This window comes from Podarcis gaigeae (genome assembly GCF_964106915.1).
Source record: "Podarcis gaigeae genome assembly, chromosome: 13".
Lineage (NCBI taxonomy): Eukaryota > Metazoa > Chordata > Lepidosauria > Squamata > Lacertidae > Podarcis > Podarcis gaigeae.
The window spans coordinates 41,078,558-41,101,275 of NC_139689.1; the positions used below are offsets into that span (position 1 = coordinate 41,078,558).

The 22,718-nt window shown below is 47.1% G+C and overlaps 1 protein-coding gene across 1 annotated transcript in view; it reads right to left on the reverse strand.

The window, feature by feature from the left end:
* Nucleotides 1–22,718, reverse strand: part of MAP3K14 (mitogen-activated protein kinase kinase kinase 14) — a 37,259-nt gene that overhangs the window by 5,052 nt on the left and 9,489 nt on the right. The window contains exons 3-15 of the mRNA XM_083709219.1: nt 21,606–21,675; nt 20,120–20,333; nt 18,884–19,480; nt 15,209–15,346; nt 12,331–12,460; nt 11,274–11,405; nt 9,993–10,097; nt 8,042–8,205; nt 6,625–6,775; nt 4,783–5,091; nt 2,754–2,860; nt 1,706–1,850; nt 151–251 (exon numbers count right to left, since the gene is read on the reverse strand). Of these exons, the coding sequence (XP_083565345.1) occupies nt 151–251; nt 1,706–1,850; nt 2,754–2,860; nt 4,783–5,091; nt 6,625–6,775; nt 8,042–8,205; nt 9,993–10,097; nt 11,274–11,405; nt 12,331–12,460; nt 15,209–15,346; nt 18,884–19,480; nt 20,120–20,333; nt 21,606–21,675 (2,363 nt within the window). The remainder of the gene's footprint in view (nt 1–150; nt 252–1,705; nt 1,851–2,753; nt 2,861–4,782; nt 5,092–6,624; nt 6,776–8,041; nt 8,206–9,992; nt 10,098–11,273; nt 11,406–12,330; nt 12,461–15,208; nt 15,347–18,883; nt 19,481–20,119; nt 20,334–21,605; nt 21,676–22,718) is intronic.

The following is a 22,718-nucleotide window of genomic DNA, read 5'->3' on the forward strand; positions in this document are numbered from 1 at the left end:
TTTGCATTACTTTCTATGGAAAAGCGCACCTTGGTTTTGGAACGGACTTCCGGAACGAATTAAGCTTGAGAACTAAGGTACCACTGTAGCCCCATTTTGCAGTACTTAGCACCTCCAAAAGGGAGAGAGGTCCACCAGGGCAGAACTCACCTGGCTGCTGATTCCAATGGCTATATCTCCCACCTTGGCGCCACGAAACTCTCGGATGTGGAGACTCTCCCCGCTGAGCAAGCGGATCTCAATTTTCACTCCTGGAAGGCAGAAATAGAGAGCTAAGCATTTACTTGCCACCTGAAGATAACATTCTATACATCTGACAAAGCAGTTTCTGGTCCACTAAAGATCATGCCAAATAAATCTATCAGGACGCTTCCTGGTTGTCGCTATTTTCAGGTGGGATTTGCTCACCTACTGCCAGATTGCACAACTCACTCACTTCCCCAAAAGATCAGACTTCTTTGTGATAAGAGCAATGGCAAAATGCACTGAGAAATGCAAGGTATCCTTTACAAAAACTTATGGAATATGCAGAAAAGGCAAAGCTTACCGGAAAAATAAGAAACCAAGGTAACAAAAAGAACGGAAATAGTTTATGGAATATTTACAAATAAACTGCAAACAGGTAAGAACATTGGCAGGATTATTGTAATAACCTGCATTTTTTTATAAGAGTATATATTTAAAGTTATCTCCCGCTTGGACTACTGCAATGCACTCTACGTGGGGCTATCTTTGAAGGTGACTCGGAAACTACAACTAATCCAGAATGCGGCAGCTAGACTGGTGACTGGGGGTGGCCGCCGAGACCACATAACACCGGTCTTGAAAGACCTACATTGGCTCCCAGTACGTTTCCGAGCACAATTCAAAGTGCTGGTGTTGACTTTTAAAGCCCTAAACGGCCTCGGTCCAGTATACCTGAAGGAGCGTCTCCACCCCCATCATTCTGCCCGGACGCTGAGGTCCAGCGCCGAGGGCCGTCTGGCGGTTCCCTCATTGCGAGAAGCAAAGCTACAGGGAACCAGGCAGAGGGCCTTCTCGGTAGTGGCGCCTGCCCTGTGGAACGCCCTCCCATCAGATGTCAAAGCGATAAATAACTACCTGACATTCAGAAGACATCTTAAGGCAGCCCTGTTCAGGGAAGTTTTTAATCTGTGATATTTTAGTGTATTTTTGGTTTTTATGGAAGCCGCCCAGAGTGGCTGGGGAAACCCAGCCAGATGGGCGAGGTACAAATAATAAATTATTTATTATTATTATTATTATTATTATTATTATTATTATTATTATTATTATTATTATTATAAAGTACATGAATAAATGAGTAAGTTAAGTTCATTTGGAATATGCAGAAAATAAAAAAATATATATTTAAGAAACCTCAGAAAGAGGGAGAAGGAACTGTCAAAATGATTGTAAAATTACTGAAAGGTATAAAATTGAAAATCATAAAAAAAGAGAAATGCAAGGCAGCCAACTATATCCTGGTATTTGATGTAAAACGAATTTTGCTCCCAATTCTAGTGTGTATTAGTTTATTAAGAATGATTACACGGTCTAATTAGCAATTAGTAATTCATGTGCCAATGAAACACACCACAAAATGGAACCGTTTAACACAATAGTGCCTTTGGCAAGCAAATGCAGAAGAAGCCATTTGGCCTCTGGCTTGCTTACTACCGTATGGGCCGAGAACAGAACCTACCATCATAGTAGGTGGGCATATCTGTATTCCTGCTGAGATGCAGCCAGCTGTTCCAGCTGTTGCTCTGCCCATCTGTTTGGCTGCTCCACGAACCCACTCCAGAACTCATGGTTTCCTTCAGGCTCTGAGATGTTTTCAATGAGTCCTAGAGAAACAGAAAGCGATAGCAATGTCATTCTTCTGCAGGCACACCAGTTGGATGCCAGGTCTAGTTTCCAATGCCCCACAGTATGGGGGTCACTTCTTCACTTCAGGTAGCCCCCCTCCCAGGCATGTCTAAAGGACTGGAAACCTGGACAAGACATAGAATCTGGCACTTCTCTCACTACCGGAACAGTATGAAGTGAAAAAGAGGCACCTGCTAATATCTATAGGAAGCTCACAAGCAGGACCTGGGAGCCAACAACAACAACAACAATAATAATAATTTATTTGTACCCCAGCCACTCTGGGCGGCTTCCAACAAAGATTAAAAATACATTAAAATGTACACTAGGAGGAAGTGAAATCTCTGGCACCTGTCCCAATTTCTTTCTGGGCCACACGCTAAAGGTTTTCACAGCTCAGAGGAAGAAGATGCTTCTGGGACCAAATCAGGGAATTGGCACAATGCAAGGAAAAAGGTAAAGGACCTTTGCACGGTTAAGTCCAGTCAAAGGCGACTATGGGGTGCGGCTCTCATCTCACTTTCAGGCCAAGGGAGTCGGCCTTTGTCCACAGACAGCTTTCCGGGTCATGTGGCCACCATGGCTAAACCGCTTCTGGTGCAATGGAACACTCTGACTGATACCAGAGTGCATGGAAACGCCATTTACCTTCCCGCCACAGCGGTACCTATTTATCTACTTGCACTGGTGTGCTTTCGAACTGCTAGGATGACAGGAGCTGGGACAGAGAAACAGGAGTTCACTCCATCACGGGGATTCCAACTGCCGACCTTCTGATCGGCAAGCCCAGGAAGTTCGATGGTTTAGACCACAGCGCCATCCGCATCCCGGCACAATGCAAGCAGCCCATGGCTCCCTCCTGCTTGCCTTCATGTACTTGCCTTCTCACTGGCATCTGATGGGAGAGCACTGTCCAGGCTGAGGCACAACAACATCTGCTCCTGCTCCTCCAGAGAGAAGGGCTGAGACAGGCTGTTTCGAATCAGCTCTGTGGGAAAGGAAACAGACTACAATGAAAATGGAGGCCAAAATATCACCCTGTAACAGCCCCTGGCCCTCAGCAAGTTCCAGATCCCCCCCCCCCAAGTGTCAAGTGGGGTCGTGCCATGCAGCTCTGCCCCATTTTTCAGAGAACCACATTTGACTGATTTTGGAACACATTTGCCAAGTACTCAATGCAGTTTTAAACAAATCCTGTGCATATTTTTAATCACCATTTAACTCCCTAACCTCCCGCTCTCTTCAGCACAGCCTTTCTCATTTCAAATGCTCCATAAAAGCTCCTCCTGCTAATCAGTATCTCGCTCTGTCAGCCCATTTGGTGTTGCCTCATTTACACAGCGCCTCACCAATAAGCTTGCATTGAAAGACCTGAGCAAGGCTCTCAATAAATAAAATCAACGTGTTATAGTGACAACTGGCAGCTCAGAACATGAGCTGCACTGAGCTAGGAATCAAAGTCCAGATATAAGGCCATCTGGAGGGGAAATGGTGGGTGGAGGAAGGGTTCAGCAACCCCTCCCCACACAGCTTCTCTGCTTAAAACTGCCGCTTCATCATGCTGCTTTTCACAGCAGCTTGGCACCACTTATGTTAGGAGACATTGGCCTACAGTCGTAACAAATACTTCAACCTTGAACCAGATGATTCTTATGTGCAACGACTGAGTCCACAAAGTTCAAATCATGAAAAAAAATTGCTTGTTTTAAAACAGACCTACATTTGGGACTACAATTCCCATCATCCCTGACCACTGGGTCTTGTTAGCTAGGGATGATGGGAATTGTAGTCCTAAACATCTGGAGGGCAAGAGTTTGCTTATGCCTGCTTTAAAACAACAGCAGCATATTCTGTTTCCTTCATGGAAGGCTATTCAGTGTTCTTTCTCATATACAGTGGTACCTCGGAAGTAGAACAGAATCCGTTCTGGAAGTCCGTTTGATTTCCAAAACATTCAGAAACCAAAGCACGGCTTCTGATTGGCTGCAGGAAGCTCCTGTAGCCAATCATAAGCCGCGTCGGACGTTTGCGTTCCAAATAACATTCACAAACCGGAACACTCACTTCCGGGTTTGCGGCGTTCGGGAGCCTAAACATTCGACTCACAAGGCATTCGGGATCCAAGGTACGACTGTATGTATATTTTTAAAATCATGATAGGATTTCTTCTACATGGATTTGAAAGAAGACTCGATACACTGTGAGGCTCCATAAAGGTACAGAGAAAGACAAGAGCAATGATCTCAGCAATATAACAAAGGCGCTGTGGAAATCAGCTATACCAGATGCAAATCGTCCTAAACCCAAAATGGCAATGAACTCAATCAAGAAAGCAATGGAAATGACATGGGGCATAAAGAGCAGCTGGAGAAGGTGCAGATAACACTTCTCCTACCTGAACCATGATGGGAAAGGAACCCTATCCTTCTGAAAAACCCTCGCCCCCGCTTCAATAAAATTTAGCAATGTGCCATTGACAAGATATGGAATTCAACAAAGATTCCCTTTTCAATACCTGCAGTAAGTGAAAGGAGCCCAATTTATCGTTTTAACCTTGAAAATGGAGATATTCAGTGTTCTGAGATGGTTTGTTCTTTTAAATCGCTATGTCCCATCTTATCCATGCTTCCTTCTATTCTGCTACAACCACCCGGGCACAAGATACATCGGCGCCGTGCATAGATGTAACTCCATCCCTCCTTTTTATCTTTTAAGCACACACCCCTTCCTTGCCTGGTCCTCCAACCAACCAATAGGAAGCAGGTAGCACTGCCCCATACGTACAACCCTTTAAGTCTGGGGCAGCTGAGCTGCACACAAAGAACTCGCTAGGCAGGAGACTTGAGAGCAAGATGATGAATAAAGGCACATTTCCAGAGAGAAAGACGAGAAGCGCAGTTCGGTCATTACCAAACTCCAGCTGCTGAAGCTCAAGTTCAAAGGATGTGGTTCTCCAGTCTGTCAAACTGCCCCTCTTGGCGCTGAGAGGAGGCAGGAAGCAGAGCTGCAGAGAGTCGCACGGCTGCATTAGTTCCTTGCACGTGCTCAGAGGGATGAACTGCGCCTTCTCGGCCAGACCGTGGCGGGGAAGTGGGAGGGTGTGGCCTTCAGGAGGCTCCGGGATTGGCAGCGGTGGGTCTGGGAGACTAGGCTCTGGGGCCAAGTGTAGGCTTCGGGGTTGTCTGTATTCTCCTCTCCAGGGGCTCTTCAGGCCTCCCACTGCAAAGCGAAGGGGAAATGTTAGGTCAGAAGAAAGAGAGAGGAGGGAATCCCTCTGCTGGAGGGAATCACCCAGAAGGTTTCGTTTCTTTTCAATCCCAGGTGACTGCCCTTAAGTGAAGAAAAAGGATGCATTGATGGGATGATCACTTGAAGCTTTACCCAGCGGCAGGGAGTGTGTGGTGTGTGTGTGTGACCTCAAGTCTGAGGGCCACATGAGGCCCCCAGATTTCTCTGCCTGGCCCCTGGAACTCTCCCCAAGCCATATCCTTCCCTGGTCCTGTTTCACCCCAAAGTGTTTTTTTCCTAGCTGCAATTTGTCCTTGACATCTGGTGGCTCTGGTTTGTCTGGATGGAGGTGTGTTTGTGTGTGTGTTTAGAAGTTACCCTATGGTAGAAAGGCAAGAATTACACCCACAGCTCTTCCCACCTTTGCCTCTGGCCTCACCTGCCACACACAGTGTGTTAAAGCAAACAGGTTACAAACGCATGGAATTCCTGTGGCTAAATTATACCTGTTGTAGCTGCCGTACCTGGCCAAAGGCAGTCTTTTTAACCTGCCTCAAAACAGCAGCCTTCCCATTCGCTACACCACCAAAAGCCCAAGTTGTAAAAGTTGCCTGTGACACATTACGGCAGGAACAGCATTTTGAAAATAAAGGCACACTCCCTGCTGTCTGGCGGGAATGCGCGAAACAAGGGTTGAAGAATTGGGCCCAATATGCTTGACGTGCGGAACACCATCAGCTGTGGATTCAAAATTTAAGGACAGTCAAAAACCCAAGTGTTATGTGTTTGATGGGGGACACCCACCCTCACTCACAGATGATGTCAGCACTTGGGGACTACCTCTCCTGGTATGCCCCATGGAGGACCTGACGGTCTGCAAATAACAACACCCTGAAGATTCTGGGCCTCAGGGATATTAGACTGGCCTCGATCAGAGCCAGGGCCATTTCGGCCATGGACCCGGGCTGGTGGAACATTCTCTCACAAGAGACCAGGGCCCTGCGAGATTTGACCTCCTTCTGCTGGGCCTGCAAGACGGAGCTGTTCCACCAGGCCTTTGTATAAGAACAAGCATGAAGTAGGTTTCCCACGGTCCTGATAATATCAGTGGAAACGGTTGGTCCTGGCGAGTATTAACTGCTTTCAATTTTAACCTGAGGATTGTCATTTGTCCAGTTCTAACTTTAATTTATTTGGGATGCTTTTTAATCGATTGCTTGTTTTTATGCATATTGTATTATTTATATGCTAGCCGCTCTGAGCCCGGCTCCAGCAGGGGAGGGTGGGGTACAAATAAAAAATTATTATTATTATTATTATCATCATCATTCTAACTCACAGCACAAGAACCGGATCTGCCTAGCACCAACATCCAAGTAATCCTATTAAAGCCAACGCAGCAAGTATATGGCGGCGGCGGCAGCAAATAAAGCACATCGTATGCCGCAAGCAGCTTTTTGTTGCCAGCAAGTTGTTGGGCTCTGGTAATCCACCACTTGTTTAATAGCTGTAGGAAGTCCTCACCCTTTTCAAGGGCCGCACAGGCTTTCACCCTCAGCTCCGCTGCAGAGGCCCGTTGGGTCGGATCCTTCTCAAGACCCGCCTTGATGAGATGGGCGGTGGATGGGTGGCAGGAGGGTGGGATTTCTCTCAGTGGAGGTGGCTCTTTGGCTATCTGCAATACAGAAAACGCAGGGAAACGTCAGGTGTCAGAAGTGGCAATGTCTACCAGAGGAGAAGGAGGCAGGTCTGTTAGACGGGTCAGGTTATCCACATGATCCTAAAGAGGGTTTTTTTAATAGAAGATGATGTGCCATTGGTTTATTACGCCTGAGAAACTATTTGCAATGTACAAATGTATTTCAAATGTTTGCTGGAAGTGCCAAGAACACAAAGGGACATTTTGCCATGCCGTGGTGGACATGTAAAAAGGCTAAAAAATATTGGATACAAATACGTACGCCGACACAGTCAAACCTCGCTTGTCAAATGTAATCCGTTCCAGAAGCGCGTTCGGCTTCCGAAATGTTCGACAACCGAGGCGCAGCTTCCAATTGGCTGCAGGAGCTTCCTGCACTCAAGTGGAAGCCGCGTTGTACGCTCAGCTTCAGAAAAATGTTCGTAAACCGGAACACTTACTTCCAGGTTTTCGGGAGCCAAAACATTCCTGAACAGAGGCGTTTGGGAACAGAGGTTTGACTGTACAGCAGATTTTAAAGGTTAATATTAACTGTAAGCCAGAACTCTTTCTTTTAGGGTTAATGGACACATCTGGAAAAGGACTATGGAAGATTACTCCAATATATTACAGTGTACGCTTGGGTTGCGAACGTGATCCGTGCGGGAGGCACGTTCGCAACCCACAGCGCCGTGTCTGCACACACGTGGGTTGCGATTCGACGCTTCTGCGGATGTGTGACCACCGAAACTAGGAAGAAACCCGTTCCAGGACTTCCAGGTTTCACCACTTCCGTAACCCAAAAAAACGCAACCTGAAGCGCCTGTGACCCGAGGTATGACTGTACAGTGGCAGGACTGTTATATGCACAAAGATGGAAAGATACAGACCCACCCACTATAGAGGAACGGAAGATAAAGCTACAGCATCATAGGGAGACTGCAGAGAAGTTGAAGAAACTGTTTGCCATAAGCAGCCCCAGGGGGAAGGTACAGCCGCGCCCTGGAATGCCCTCTTCCGCTTCCTTCCACCATTGATGGACCTGGGAGGTCCTTCAAGGAAAGGCACTGCTCACCTCTCCAAAGTGTTTTTCTTTATTATTTATCCATCAATCCCTCTTCCTCTCCACTATACCCTTTCCTGCACTATACCCTATACCCTACATCATACCTAAAGATGGAAGGGAGATCGTCCTTCCAAATGCCAATGTGCCCCGACTAAATCAGGCCAGCCCACCTGCACGTCTGCAAAAATGCAACTTACCTTGAGGCACAGAGGGTGGTTGTAGTACTGGGTCCAGGGGTGGCAGCCGTTCAAGAGATGCAGCATCATGCAGCAGCTGCTCCAGACGTCTGCCTTGGAGTCGCAGCGCTTCCCCATCACCACCTCGGGAGCCAGGTGGGTCTCTGTGCCAGGAACATAATCCCCTGGAAATGCAATGGTGGAGATCTGCTCTCTAAGGTCTTGTGCAGAAGCAGGCCATGCACAGGCGGTTCTTAAAGGGGAAAGGGTAGCAGTTTGGACCCAAACAAGAGACCTGGGGTAGTGTAGCAGACTTGAAGCTGGACTAAACTCCCTGTTTGTGGAATGCCTTCCCCAGAGAGGCTCGCCTGGTGCTTCTTTATCCACCTTTAGACGCCAGGCAAAAACATTCCTCTTTAACCAGGCATCCAATGCCCTTTTAAAATGTATTGGGTTGTTTTTGTTTTGGTTATAGTTATGTGGTTTGTGTTTTTATATTGTGATTTCATCCTGTGACCTGCAGGTATAGGGCGGTATATTATTATTATTATTATTATTATTATTATTATTATTATTATGTGACAACAGTGGGTGTAGGACCTGGGCGAAAATCTCTGCTCAGTTATGATGAAACACTGGGGGCCCTTGGCCAAATCACAATATCTTGGCCTAATCTAACTGGCAGGGATGTTGCAAGGATACAGATGTTTGTGTGTAATCAGGATTGCATGATCTCTTAGATAGATAAGTCACTGATATCTTAATAAAATTCTATTTTACAATTTAAAATACTCATTTTACATCTTTAAGATATTAATGACTTCCCTTCTTCTCTTTCCATGGTTCAATTTACATATCACCAATCCCTGTATATTTTACAAAAACTGTACCATTCAGTATTCCATTACTGCATCCATCAAAACATATTTACGCTGTTGAATTTATTTTAATGCTGCCAGCATTTTCAGCTGTATACAATTATTTCCCATATATTCAATCAATGTTTTCCAATCTTCTTTAAACGTATGTTCTTCTTGTTCTTATTCTGTATGTTAAATCTGAAAGTTGTGCATATTCTGTCAACTTAAGTTGCCATTCTTCTTTAGTTGGGACCTCACTCGTTTTCCATTTTTGGGGCCAGGGTTGTATGATCTCCACCAGCAAGACATAGCTTACTTCCCATCGTAAACACACGGCTGTCAAGAGTGCATGTCTCTCTGAGTTTGTGTTATGCAGCTGTTTTGTGACTGGCAACCCCAGCACTCTCAAAATCTGAAAAGTGCCCATTAGTCCAAAAAGGTTGGTGACCCATGATCTCCTCCGTAGGACCTAGCACTGGATCCCACCCCTACTTTATTGGTTCTCGGCTTTATAATAAGATGGGGCATGGAAGACACTTTGAACATTCAAAACAACAACAACACACAAATGCTAAGCATTATTGCTTTGTTTCATTTTAAGAAAAGCCATTATCTAGCGCTTATGTTCACATGGATATGTTTGAAAGTATACATATAATGACTGCTCCTGAAATCTCAGAAGCCAGAGGGATGACTGAGCAAGATCACCAGTGCTTGGGAGGTGGGCCTTCAATGCCCTTCCCCTTTTGGGGCTGGCAAAACCAAAATAAAACTCTGCAGAAAAACTCAATTTGCGTAATTTATACAAGCTACGAACCCCTAGGTTTCTTGGCACAGAATATAGACCTCCCTGGGCACAGAAGGTTATCTATCCGGCATGGATTACACAGAACCCCATTAATGCCTAAATATAATGCCAGGGGAAGTAGAGGGGGATGCAGAGGCCAGGTGGTGGCATATCTCACACAGGACTGGCAGCAGGCAGAGCGGGCACACCTCCATGATTTTTATTACAAGGCAGGCTAAGGGCATTTAAATGAAAACATGCAAAGCAGCCTAAACATAGGCTCGGGGCGTATCATCGACCTTTTGCTGAACTGACCGTAACTCACCCGTCATCAAATGCTTCCCCATGCCATCCGGATGAAGGTGAGCTGCGTGACCAAAGTCGCAGAGGACAGCGTGGCTTCTGTCGCCGGACAAGAGGATGTTGTCAGCTGGCAAGGAAAAGGTCACAATGATTTGCCTGCCATCGAGATCCAGGCGCGTCCCAATAATAATAATAATAATAATTTTTATTTATACCCCACCCTCCCCAGCCAAGGCCGGGCTCAGGGTGGCTAACAAGCAATAATAAAAACAAGTTGAATGAATACAACTTAAAAACAAGATTAAAATACAATTAAAATATTGAAACATTAAAATATTAAAATGCAGCCTCATCACAGGAGGAGAAAGGAAAAAGAAAAAAGAAAGAGGGGGAGGGAATCAAATTGGCTCCAAGCCAAAGGTCAGGCGGAACAACTCTGTTTTACAGTCCCTGCAAAAAGAAATCAGATCCTGTAGGGCCCTGGTCTCATGAGGCAGAACGTTCCACCAGGCCAAAGCCAGTGTTGAGAAGGCCCTGGCTCTGGTTGAAGCCAATCTAACTTCCTTAGGGCCCGGGACCACTAGGGTGTTGCTATTTATGGACCTTGAGGCTCTCCGTGGGGCATACCAGGAGAGGCGGTCCCGTAGGTACGAGGGTCCTAGGCCCTGAAGGGCTTTAAAGGTCAAAAGCAGCACCTTAAATCTGACCCTGTACTCCACCGGGAGCCAGTGCAGCTGGAAAAGCACTGGGTGAATATGCTCCCATGGCAGAGACTCGCTGCTGCATTCTGCACCCGCTGGAGTTTCTGGGACAGCTTCAAGGGCAGCCTCGCGTAGAGCGAATTACAGTAGTCAAGCCTAGAGGTGACTGCCGCATGGATCACTGTGGCCAGGTCAGGGGGGTGAAAGGTAAGGGACAAGAAGGATTCAAGCTTTGAGCAACAGCAAGGCCTGGTTCTTTTTTCGGATGAGAAACCCGTCTCATCCGTGCTGCTTTAGAGCAGGAGTGGAAAATCGCAGGACTGACTCTTCCTCCGCACGACCTTCCACTGCGGCAGAAACTAGCGCTGCTGGAAGAAGGCTAAGCGAGAAATCCTTCTCCTTGACGTGCCGTTTCCGTGGTGGAGAATTCTTATCAACCATGTCAGAAATGGCAAAGCCAAAGACAGGTGGGCAACCTCAGCGAGAACCGTGTAAAAACACTGCTCTCCACCCTCTCAAGAGGGTGCTACAAAAGAGCCAATCCACTGGGGGGAGGCCAGCTCTCTGCTACCCAGAAGCCAGTTCACCAACAAGGTTCGTACCTTTCACATCTCCGTGGAGAATGCTGTGAGCATGAAGGTACTCCAGGCCTTCCAGCGCTTGGCTTAGATAGTCAAGAGCTCGGTCCTCTGGCAGGTAACCGCGTTGCTTCAGGAGCTGGCCAAGGGACCCACCTGCAAGGAAGAATTGCTGTTATTTTATTTATTCCCTCTGTATCCCACTTTTTCCTCTAAAAGGTGGCGCACTGTCAGGCTTCAGGGAATCCAATCCTCTCCCCCACAGGAGGCTGCCGGTAATAGACAAGAAGCTCTTATCAAGTCTTTTATTCAATATTCACATAGAGAGGCTTAGAAATACTGCCTCTAGGAGTAATGGTGTTGCTCCGAGTGGAAACCACCCCCATCTCTGTCATTATATGGTGGCTGATCTGTGCCTTCTGCCTCTGAGCTCTCTGCTCTCCTACTTTCAATGCCCGCCAGGTTCTGGGAGAAGGGGGGTCTGGAATGCTTTCGAAAGATACTGAGTCCATCAGCTGTCGCTCCCCACCCTGCTGCTGCTGCTGCTTCCTGCTCCTCTCTCATTATTTCCCAGCTTTTCCCCTCATGTGCCTCTGAGTTACGACCTCCTGCAAACCAATGTTGTAAATCTATACTGTCCTCCTCTTCTCTGGAAGGGCCAGAACTCCTCTGTCCAGTCTCTGACACATGCATAGTTATAGCGGAACTCGCCAGATGAAACTTAACCATGCTTAGCCGCTCTGCTGGTCCCCCAAATTATTTCCATGCCAGGTCTCATTACAGTGGTACTTCGGGTTAAGTACTTCATTCGTTCCAGAGGTCTGTTCTTAACCTGAAACTGTTCTTAACCTGAAGCACCACTTTAGCTAATGGGGCCTCCTGCTGCCGCCGTGCCGCCAGAGCAGAATTTCTGTTCTCATCCTGAAGCAAAGTTCATAACCTGAAGCACTATTTCTGGGTTAGCGGAGTCTGTAACCTGAAGCGTATGTAACCTGAGGTACCACTGTACTTTGCCTATGCAGTAAGCTGCAAATTGCTGCTGCTGCTGCTGCTCACACAGGGCTCCCTTTCTCTTACCTACCTTCCATTAGCTTCATGAAGAGAGTAATCCACAGGCCCTCCTTCACCGCTCCGTATAACGGGAGGACTTTGGCATGCACCCCTCCAGTGCACACCATCAGCTCCTCTGCACGGAAGTTTTCGACCCGCACCTGGATTGAAAAGAGCAAGATGGCAGGAGGGGTCACTCTATGTTCAGTGGTATCTTGGTTCCAAAAGGGCTTGGTACTCGAACAGATTGGCTCCCAAACACCGCAAACCCAGAAGTGTTATGGTTTGCAAATGTTTTCAGAAGCTGAACGTCCGACGCAGCTTCCGCTTGAGTGCATGAAGCTCCTACAGCCAGTTGGAAGCCACGCCTTGGTTTTCGAACGGTTTTGGGAGTCGAATGGACTCCTAGAATGGATTATGTTCGAGAACCAAGGTACCACTTTAATTAGAAAACAACGGTGACTACCTCTGGAGGTGGAGAGCTGGAAACAGAAGGCTTACTGAGGCCTAAAAGTGTGTATGTTGTGGGTGGAGATGGCCGACAAGCCGGTTAAGGGAGAGTCAGGTTGGCAGAAGGAAGCAGGCCGCAGGTGACATGTGCCTGAAATGCGGAACTTGAGGAAACAGCTGCCAGAGGAGGAGACCTGGAGACAGGGAAAGGAGGAGCTGAGATGACAGAGGGGTTCATGAAAACCATAAGGCAAAGTTAAAGGTAAAGGTAAAGGTCAAGGCCCCATGGATAGGTAAGCCCAGTCAAAGGTGGTTATGGGGTTGCGGTGCTCATCTCACTTTCAGGCTGAGGGAACCGGCCTTTGTCCACAGACAGCTTTCCGGGTCATATGGCCAACATGGCTAAACCACTTCTGGTGCAACGGGACACCGTGACGGAAGCCAGAGCACACGGAAACGCCATTTACCTTCCCGACGCAGTGGTTACCTATTTATCTACTTGCACTGCCATGCTTTCAAACTGCTAGGTTGGCAGGAGCTGGGACCGAGCAACGGGAGCTCACCCCATCGCAGGGATTTGAACTGTCAACCTTCTGATTGTCAAGCCCAAGAGGCTCAGTGGTTTAGACCACAGCACCACCCACATCCATAAAGAGAGCCCAGGGAAAGAAAGGGCTGTGAGCATTGACCATGAGAGCGCAGGGTGGCCGTGGCGGCGGCGGAGCTAAAGTCCACTGACTGATGTGCCCCAGCCCACCAGACTGTTGTTGCAGGGACGTAGCAAATAATAAACTCTCTGAGCCACAAAAATGGCAAGCAAGGAGGAATCTACAGGGGAGTCTCATGGCACATGTTGAGGCAGTATCGGGTTACTTTTTCCCCTTCAACACAAGCATTCAAAATGCAGCCTGGTTGTGTGTGTTTTTTTAAGCAATTGCAGCTAAGGCCAAGAGTAGAGCTAAAGAGAAAGCAGATGGTGTATCGTCTGGCCAAGCACAGAGCTTGCTGAAGATAAGGAGGAAAATATGAGTCACTGGTGTGTTTGGCTGCTAAACGATAGCCGAAGTGGGTTTAGATCAGAACATGAGACTGCGGGGAAGGAGGAGGAGGAGAGTTCAGCATGGGGAGGGATATATCGAGTAAGGAGGAGGCACATAATCAGAGACTTCAGCCTACTGGAAGTGCCTCCAAATATAGGCACAGCAGGGAAATACAGCTCTGTCACCCGAGCTCCCCGGCCGGGCTTCTCTGGATCACTGTTAACAGCAGTGATCACAATGAGAAGATGAACGAAGCACTTCTGTGGCTGGAGCTGAACAGCCTGGGTCTGGAGAGTATCTGCATGGGAGATCACCCGAGAAGCACGTGCATTGTGGAAAGGACAGGAGACAAATAGGTCGGCTAAGCTACACCAGTATCATATGAGGGCCGTACAATCAAATTGCTGGGAGAATTCCCCTACAAATCACCACCACTGCCCTGCCTGCAACCCCAATGGGTCAGTGCGTCTGGCTGCTAACTGAAAGGTTGGCAGTTCGAGCCCACTCAGAGACAGCTATGGCAGGATTCCTACAATTCTATTATTCTGTGAACACTGTGCAGGAAAATTACAGCTTCAATCGTCAAATTAAAGAATTCTCTAAAAACAGAAAAGACCGTTTATGGATGCGGCGATAGCTGCGCGGATGTTACTAGCCCAGAGATGGAAAGAAGATAAAGTCCCTATCGGAGAAGAATGGCAGACTAAGTTGATGGACTGTGCCGAAATGGCAAAAATGACCGGAAAAATCAGAAATCGGGAAGACCAAAACTTTAATAAAGAATGGGGGGAACTTTTAACTTACCTTGGAGAGCACTGTAAACAGTTAAAATCATTAGTGGGATTGCAATAACACTTGTAATGTAATGAGAACTATGGATGATATAAAGTTATAAAAATTGGGGTGATTATTTAAAAAAAAAGATGCAGCAGAAAAGGTTCAATAATGGGACTCATGGAGGGGAGGAAGGAAGTCCAGGGATTTGTGGGAATCCCAGTCTATGTAAGGTAAGAATGTAAATTTTAATATGCAAAACCAAAAAAGCAAACTTATTGGGTGGGGGGGAGAATTCTCCGCTGCTGCTATTTAGCACTTCTGTCTTTTAAAATACTGTCTCTGCCACCAGTTGCTCTCAAGAGAAATCAAGGCTATCAGTTTGGACTTTGTGCAAGAGCAGCCCTCCCCACATAGCTTACTGCACCCAACACCCACGCAGGGCAGGAGATTCCACCGCCCAGTGTCTCCAGGGCAACGCCTTCCGCCTTGACCTTGAGATCAGCCACAAACAAGTTGCAGCAAAGCGACTGCTCCAGTCCCAGCCCTCAGCAGCTCCGGCAGAAAGGGAAGGAGCTTTCAGTTCCCCTTTTGATTTCGCTTTCCCTTGCCTCGGGCAGAACTGGGTTTGGGGCATTTGCATACCTTTTTGGCAGCACACTGAAAGCCCGTCTGCTTGTCCTCCATTTTGTACACTTCACCAAAAGATCCTGTGCCAAGCAAGCCTGGACATTTGGTCCAGTGGACGCCTTCGCGATACTCATAATCCACGGCTTTCAGTTTCTGAGGGATGGCAAGAGCAGTATGATAAGGAACAGGGGTCAAGGAAAGGGGGAAGAACTGCCAACGGCAGTGACAGGGGTACAGGGACATAGGCACTTCCGAGCCAGCCTGTTTAGCTAAAGTCATTTAACCCAAGAAACTGGCCACACGTCTACAGGTTTTCCCTTTTCCACCAGAAGTTCTGGAGCAGTGGTTCTCAAACTTTTTTTTCCAGGCCACACTTTCAGGATAAAAAATTTCTCGTGCCACACCAACTTTTCCATTGACAAGAAATATATTGGAAAACCAAAAGAAACAACTCCAAGCAGTGCTTGATCTACACTACAGCACAGAACACAGCTACTTTATAATATGATAATGGGATATCTTTTATGCAGCTACCTAAGCCTATGGGTCATTCCAAAAATGTAATTATAAACAAGCCTCTTACATACAGGCTCAATGAGAGGTTTAAGCTTGCTTTTGCTGGCTAATCTCATTTATGTTAGGTCTTATCCGAAACAAACTCTTATCTCCTCACCAACACAAATAAGCGTTTCTTTTTTTCTGATGAGATGAAAATCCCTGTTCACACCAATATGTTATGGAGAACGGTAAAATAGCCAATGCTCTCGAAGAAAGCTGTGGATACTGTTTCTGGTTGTCCCTGAATCTTCCTGCCACACCTGCCATTCTCTCCTGCCACACCAGCGTGGGAGCGTCACACCCTTCTTGAGACTCACTGTCAAACACCCCCCCCCCCCCGGCAAAATGCAATACCTTAAAATCACTCTTGAGGAGCCCTGCTTCCAAAGTATTTTCAGATGTCTGCTATCTGTCCCTAAGCTTGCCCATCGAGTGCAGGAGAAGGATTGTTCCAATGCTGTGTATTCACGCCATGTGATCACTTTCCTTCCCCCATAGCTCAGCTGGTTGGAGCGTGATGCTGATAATGCCAAGGTTGCAGGTTTGATCCCCATATGGGCAGCTGCATATTCCTCCCTTGCAGGGGGTTGGACTAGATGATCCTCAGCATCCCTTCCAACTCTGTGTTTTTGTTGAACACTGATTTTATACGTATGAAATAAACCAGAGGAGCAAGCCCCCTTTGGGCTGGTTTGTGGAGGACAAATGCACAGAATCTACACTGCTAAAGACCAAAGACCTTCTAGCTCAATCGCTGAAGACATGCCCAGCAGAACCATACCTTTCAGAAAGCAACACAGGTCTTCAAAAAATGAAGCAGAGACCACACCTTCAACTGGGGGAAATAAATATCCAGCTCCCTTCTAGCTACGAAAAGGATCTTGCTCAAATTGTTTGCAATGACAGATTCCTGCAGTTTATACCATCACCACCCCTCACACATGGAAAGATTTCCGAACTTTTCTGAGTAACTGTTCCCACTAACTTTCCTTTATAAATTAAAAGTGCTTTAAAGCACGTAAAAAATACTGCATGACCAGGTAAGACCAAAAGGTCCATCTAGGGCATCATCTAGCTTCTAACAGCCAGGTAATCTTGGGAACCTTACAAACAAGGCCCAGAGGCAATGCCATCCCCAGTGATATTCCTGTTAGCAAGTGTTATTCAGGCGTACACTGCATTGTTTAAATCCTAAAATCACACAGCTGTGAATTGGTCTAATTCTTTTGAAAACTATTTAACCGAGTGGCCATCTCCACATCGTGCATTAATGAATTCTAGAAGCCCGCTGTGTGTTCCGTGAAGAAATACTTCATTTTGTCCATCCCAAATCTAGCACCAACCAATTTCACGGAGCAACTCAGGGATGCATTGTTATTACTGAGTGCCAAACAAAGTTCTCTCTCCACACCAGTCACAATTCCAAACTCTTGTATCACTCTCTGAATTCAGCTATCTTTTTTTCCTTTTCCTTTTCCTTTTCTTCTTCAATCTATAAAGCCTCAAATGCTTCGATTTCCCCTCATAGGAAACATTCTCTTGTGTGGGCAAACCCATGTTAGATAGGTCACCCAAAGTGGCAGCTCTTCCCCAATCCTACATCATGCATGCAGGACATCAGAACACTTCTGGTCTCTGCCCATGTGTGGTTGATGGTCCTTGCCTGAGCATCTCCCCTGAAGCACGGATTGGACAGGGGGTACAGGCAAACCTCTCACATCCAGGCTTCCTCCCTAGCCCTTTTGTGCCTTACACACTTCAGTTTTTACTTAATTATCTGTGAGCAATAGGCAATTCCCCCCCCGGCTGATCCCAAAATACATCCTTCATCCCCATTGTCAACTTCTGCAGGGGTCCTTCAAGAGTGCGCATCTCCTACTGTTCCCATTGGAGTATTTATCCACTTTTAGCCGCTTTGAGACTCCTTAAAGGGAGTGAAAGGCGGGATATCAAATCCAAACTCCTCTTCTTCTTCTTCTTCTTCTTCTTCTTCTTCTTCTTCTTCTACCCCTAACAAGTAAGATCAGGCGCATGCAGTGATACCCCCCCCCCAGTCCTTTCCCTCTGCTTTTCTAGACAGCAAACAGTTATTTTCTTCAGAGTTGCCAGAAGAGGCACCTACTCTGACAGCGTTCACACATGAACAGCTAAAGGGCTGGAGTACTCTTGAAAGCAAAGTCCCCGTCCTTCTCACTTAACTCCTATCTCAGTGAAGAGCTTTAAAATCACATTAAAAAGAAGTCTCGTCTACTGAAAAATATCTATCACGTACTGGAGCCCTTTCTAAGCTATCCCACTTGAAACAGCATGTTAGGAAATTACCACTCATCAACCTCCCTGCATGTGGTGATCTAGCACGTCAGGACAAAAGGCAGTAGCCTCATTTTTCCCCTCTTAGGCTGGACAGTTTGCCACACTGGGTTTGTTTTTGTGATGTCCCCCATACAAGGGAGCCCTGAAGCAAGCAAGCCCTCACTTGCAGCCTTGAGTGATACATTCCAAGGAGGCTGTAACACAAAATATTTCTGAACGTGTATTAGTCCTCCTCAGAGTAGGCCCAATGAAATTAATCAGCCCAAGTTAGTCATGCCCATTAACCCCAATGGGTCTACTGTGAGCAGAACCAGTGCTGAATGATAATAATAATAATAATACAGTGGTGCCTCTGGTTGCGAACGGGATCCGCTCCGGAGGCCCGTTCGCAACCTGAACAGAACGCAACCCGCGTCTGCGCATGCGCAGGTCGCCACTTCTGTGCATGTCATTTTGCGCATCTGCGCATGTGCGAGCGGCGAAATCCGGAAGTAACCCGTCCCGTTACTTCCAGGTCGCCACAGGACGCAACCTGAAAATGCTCAACCTGAAGCAAATGTAACATGAGGTATTACAATAAATAATAGTAATAATAATAATAATAATAATAATAATAATAATAATAATAATTTATTACTTCTACCCTGCCCATCTGGACAGACCTCCCCAGCCACCCAAATAGCACCCAAACTCTGGTTCTGAAGTTTAAACAAGGCCCCAGGTGATGAGCGGCTCTGGTCCCTTACTTCCCAGAACATGGAACCTACCCTGAGGAAGATGCCATTGTCACCCCTAGCTTCATCTTTTGCGAAGGCTCACCTCTATAAGCAGCACCCCTTCATTTCCATCCATCCCCTTTGGACTCAATCCACCTCCTTTCCAGGTCTTGGCTAAACAAGCTAGGTTTCTTGGTTCTCCGAGGATTACGCTTCCCTTCAAGGCATCCACCAGAAATTCTTCCATGGACAGCTTGTCTGAGGTGCTTTCTGCAGGCTGGTGGCTACATTTGGAGAAGCTCCGCTCCAAGCTCAGGCCTGAGAGGCGTTGCTCACCATCCACACAGGAAAGGTCATCAAAGAGATGGGTCCTCAGAGGGTTGAGTTTCAAGGGAGGAAAGAGGTCGCTGTAGCCACAGAAATCAAGGGGGAACTTCCGATAAGGGAAGGGGTGTGGAGTCTCTGACTGAGGGGTAAAAACGTCTTGTGTGTGGGCCTTCCAGACATGGCTCAGGCACTGAGCAGGGCTGATCAGCTTGTGTAATTCTAGCTTTCCTCGATTCTTCAGCAAGTCCAACTTGCCAGCACGTAGGGCTTGTTTGGGTTTCTCCAAGGTGCTAAGATCGTAGCCCAAATCCTTGCATGACTTTGAAAGCCAGGAAGCGCTACTGAAGAGGGTGTCCGAGGGAGAGTCATCCTCCTGGAAGTAGAGGGGGAAAGAGTTACATCAAGCAGGGAATGATTCTCTCAGCAGGGGCTGCTCCCAAAATACAAGCCTCACTGACAGGGCCTGGGGAAGAAATTATTTCAAATGTTTAGGTGCCAGGCCAAAAATGCATTTCAAAATTCTTTGGGGCCAGATTCCGGGTTTCGGAAGGTATCGGCAAACCAGTTGCCTGGGATTTCGCTTGTTCTTACTCCCAAGAAAGTCCTATAGGTAAAAGTAAAGGGACCCCTGACCATTAGGTCCAGTCGTGACCGACTCTGGCGTTGCGGTGCTCATCTCGCTTTATTGGCCGAAGGAGCCGGCGTACAGCTTCCGGGTCATGTGGCCAGCATGACTAAGCCACTTCTGGCAAAACCAGAGCAGCGCACGGAAACGTCGTTTACCTTCCCGCCGGAGCGGTACCTATTTATCTACTTGCACTGGTGTGCTTTCGAACTGCTAGGTTGGCAGGAGCAGGGACCGAGCAACGGGAGCTCACCCTGTCGCGGGGATTCAAACCGCCGACCTTCTGATCGGCAAGTCCTAGGCTCTGTGGTTTAAGCCACAGCGCCACCTGCGTCAAGAAAGTCCTATACCTGGGCATGATTGAAGAAAACATAGAAAAGGCCTTACCTGCACTGGAATTGGTGTGCAGCTCTCCTGTTCTGGGGTTCTTGGCTTGTGAGGTGGGGAGGCCAACTCCTTGTGTGTCAGAAGATGGGATCTTTTCTTTCGCCGTTTCTTACGGGACTTGCCACGATGCATGGCTTTCCTGTAGGCTGGGGTGATTTTGCCCTCAGTTGCGTAGGCCACATTGTTGGGGATTTGATCGAGGCTACAAGACCGGCTGGCACAGAGAAGGGTATTGCAAAGGTATTTTAGTTTAAAAGCGGCAGCGACGGAACACAACCTTCTCTAGCTGAATTGAAAACTAAGAAGTATAAAAGGAGAAGTTAGAAGAACCTCTAGATCCTAAGAACAACGAAGCTTCTCGGCCACAAAATGGAATTCCATTTTTCACAATGCCTGGCAATGGATTATACGAGACACTGCATTAACAAACAAACAAACAAAAATAGTGCGACAAACACTAATTTTAATTTATGTGACTTAAGTCCATTTCTTAAAATGTATATTTTGCACGGTCAAAGTACAAAATACATCTCTCTCCTTTACAACAATGTTTTGGGTGTTAAAGGTGTTAGTCTATTGTGAGTGAGGGGGCTGCAATGCTGAAAGAATTGCCCTTATTCTGAATTGGCCTTGTTTGAACTCAGAGATGTAGTCATGTTTACCATGTGATCTCTGATTGGCTAGGATCATTCTTGGAAGAAGCAGCCCTAAAAAGCAGTGGGAAGGGGCAGTGGGAGGGAGACAGTGGCTTCACAACAGCCATCAACAACTATGGAAAAGCGACAAAAAATGGATTTTTCGGTAGGAGACATTTTACACTTTGTACCAATAAGCAATTATTTCTTACACCCGCCCCCCCCCATGGTTGACTGTTCAGCTCAACTTTGTGCTTTTATCAGAACTCAGGTACAAAATAATACACAATAACTTGGATGTTCCCCCACTCTGCAGCTTCCCATCCTTTCTATTAGTTAAAGCATTCAAAGTCATTGGCTTAGGCCTCGTTCATACCTCACGCTATTCCAAACCACAGCTTAGTGTGTGATTCCCCAGGTACTGTGACCTGCTGTGCTCAGCTAAGCCACAGCTTGGGCTTGGCATGTCGTCTGGGAGCAAACCTTGGTTACAGATTGTGATTAGAGAGAGCTGAGCCACAAGGCTAGGTTCAAAGGACACACTAAGCCAAGCCATGGTTAAGTTCATCATGGTGCAGCAAAAATGATGGCAGGAGCAAAGGAGCCATGTTCTCCATGCAAGCCTGCATAAAACACACCAAGGCATTGTTTGTCTCAGCATTACATGAGAACTAGGCCTCATATATAATAAACTCCATTGTGAATATTGGGTATTCAAAGCAAATCCTGTTCCCAGGATACAGGGTTAAGATGGAGTAGAAGATGCATTCTAGAATCAAAGTTCCTGCCCCACAATGCAATTGAGATTTGTGGCTCTTTCTGCACACTGTGTGTTATAGGGGAGACCTTACCTGAATCGTTTGGTGTCAGCAAGAAAAGGCCTCTCAGAATATGTAGGGCTGAACTCCTGGCTGATCTCACCTGCAGGGGAAAGCAAACAAGGCCAATACAAGCCAGGGTGAGGCAGGAAATGCCAGAGTCATACCATCTTCTGGAAATCAGCTTTGCTGTAGCGAAGGAGGATGTCAAAACTTAACTCCCAAAAGAGCCACGAGATCATCAAGAGGGACTGTGAGTATTCTCTTTGGGGAGGAATCACAATTCTGGATGAAAAAATATGCAAGCCAGAAACCAAATAACTGAATATTTGGTATCAATGTCCATGGGAGTTTAGGATTTGTGTCTGGCGGGGAGGAACATGCTAACTTCTTCGCAAGCGGCTTCAAAATTTGGAGTGTATTTCAGGAGCAATTTACAATACAGCATAGGAGAGGACAACTCAGTGGAAAAAAGGCTCCTGGGCATGGATAAAGTAGCCCTGTTTTAACACTTCAATTTCTCTTGTGCCTCATAATTGTTGATCTTTCCTACGGTATTCTAACTAAACCGCTTGTATTTCCCAGAATCTGAGCCCCAGAAGAGTTACATCTGTTTGGTTTCTTCTATTTACTACTGCATAAAATGTTATTCTGACATAAAGGTAAAGGTACCCCTGCCCGTATGGGCCAGTCTTGACAGACTCTGGGGTTGTGCGCTCATCTCACTTAAGAGGCCAGGGGCCAGCGCTGTCCGGAGACACTTCCGGGTCACGTGGCCAGCGTGACAAAGCTGCATCTGGTGAGCCAGAGCCACACACGGAAACGCCGTTTACCTTCCCGCTGGTAAGCGGTCCCTATTTATCTACTTGCACCCGGAGGTGCTTTCGAACTGCTAGGTTGGCAGGCGCTGGGACCGAGCAGCGGGAGCGCACCCCGCCGCAGGGATTCGAACCGCCAACCTTTCGATCAGCAAGTCCTAGGCGCTGAGGCTTTAACCCACAGCGCCACCTACCAGCTCCTTATACCTCAGCAGTTAGGATCCTCCTGCTATGGCTGGTGAGTGAAGCAACAGCAATCATGGGGTATGTCTGCTGAACAAGTTTCCCATTAGTTGGGCTGATGGGGTTGCAAGTCTGCTAGAGGGCT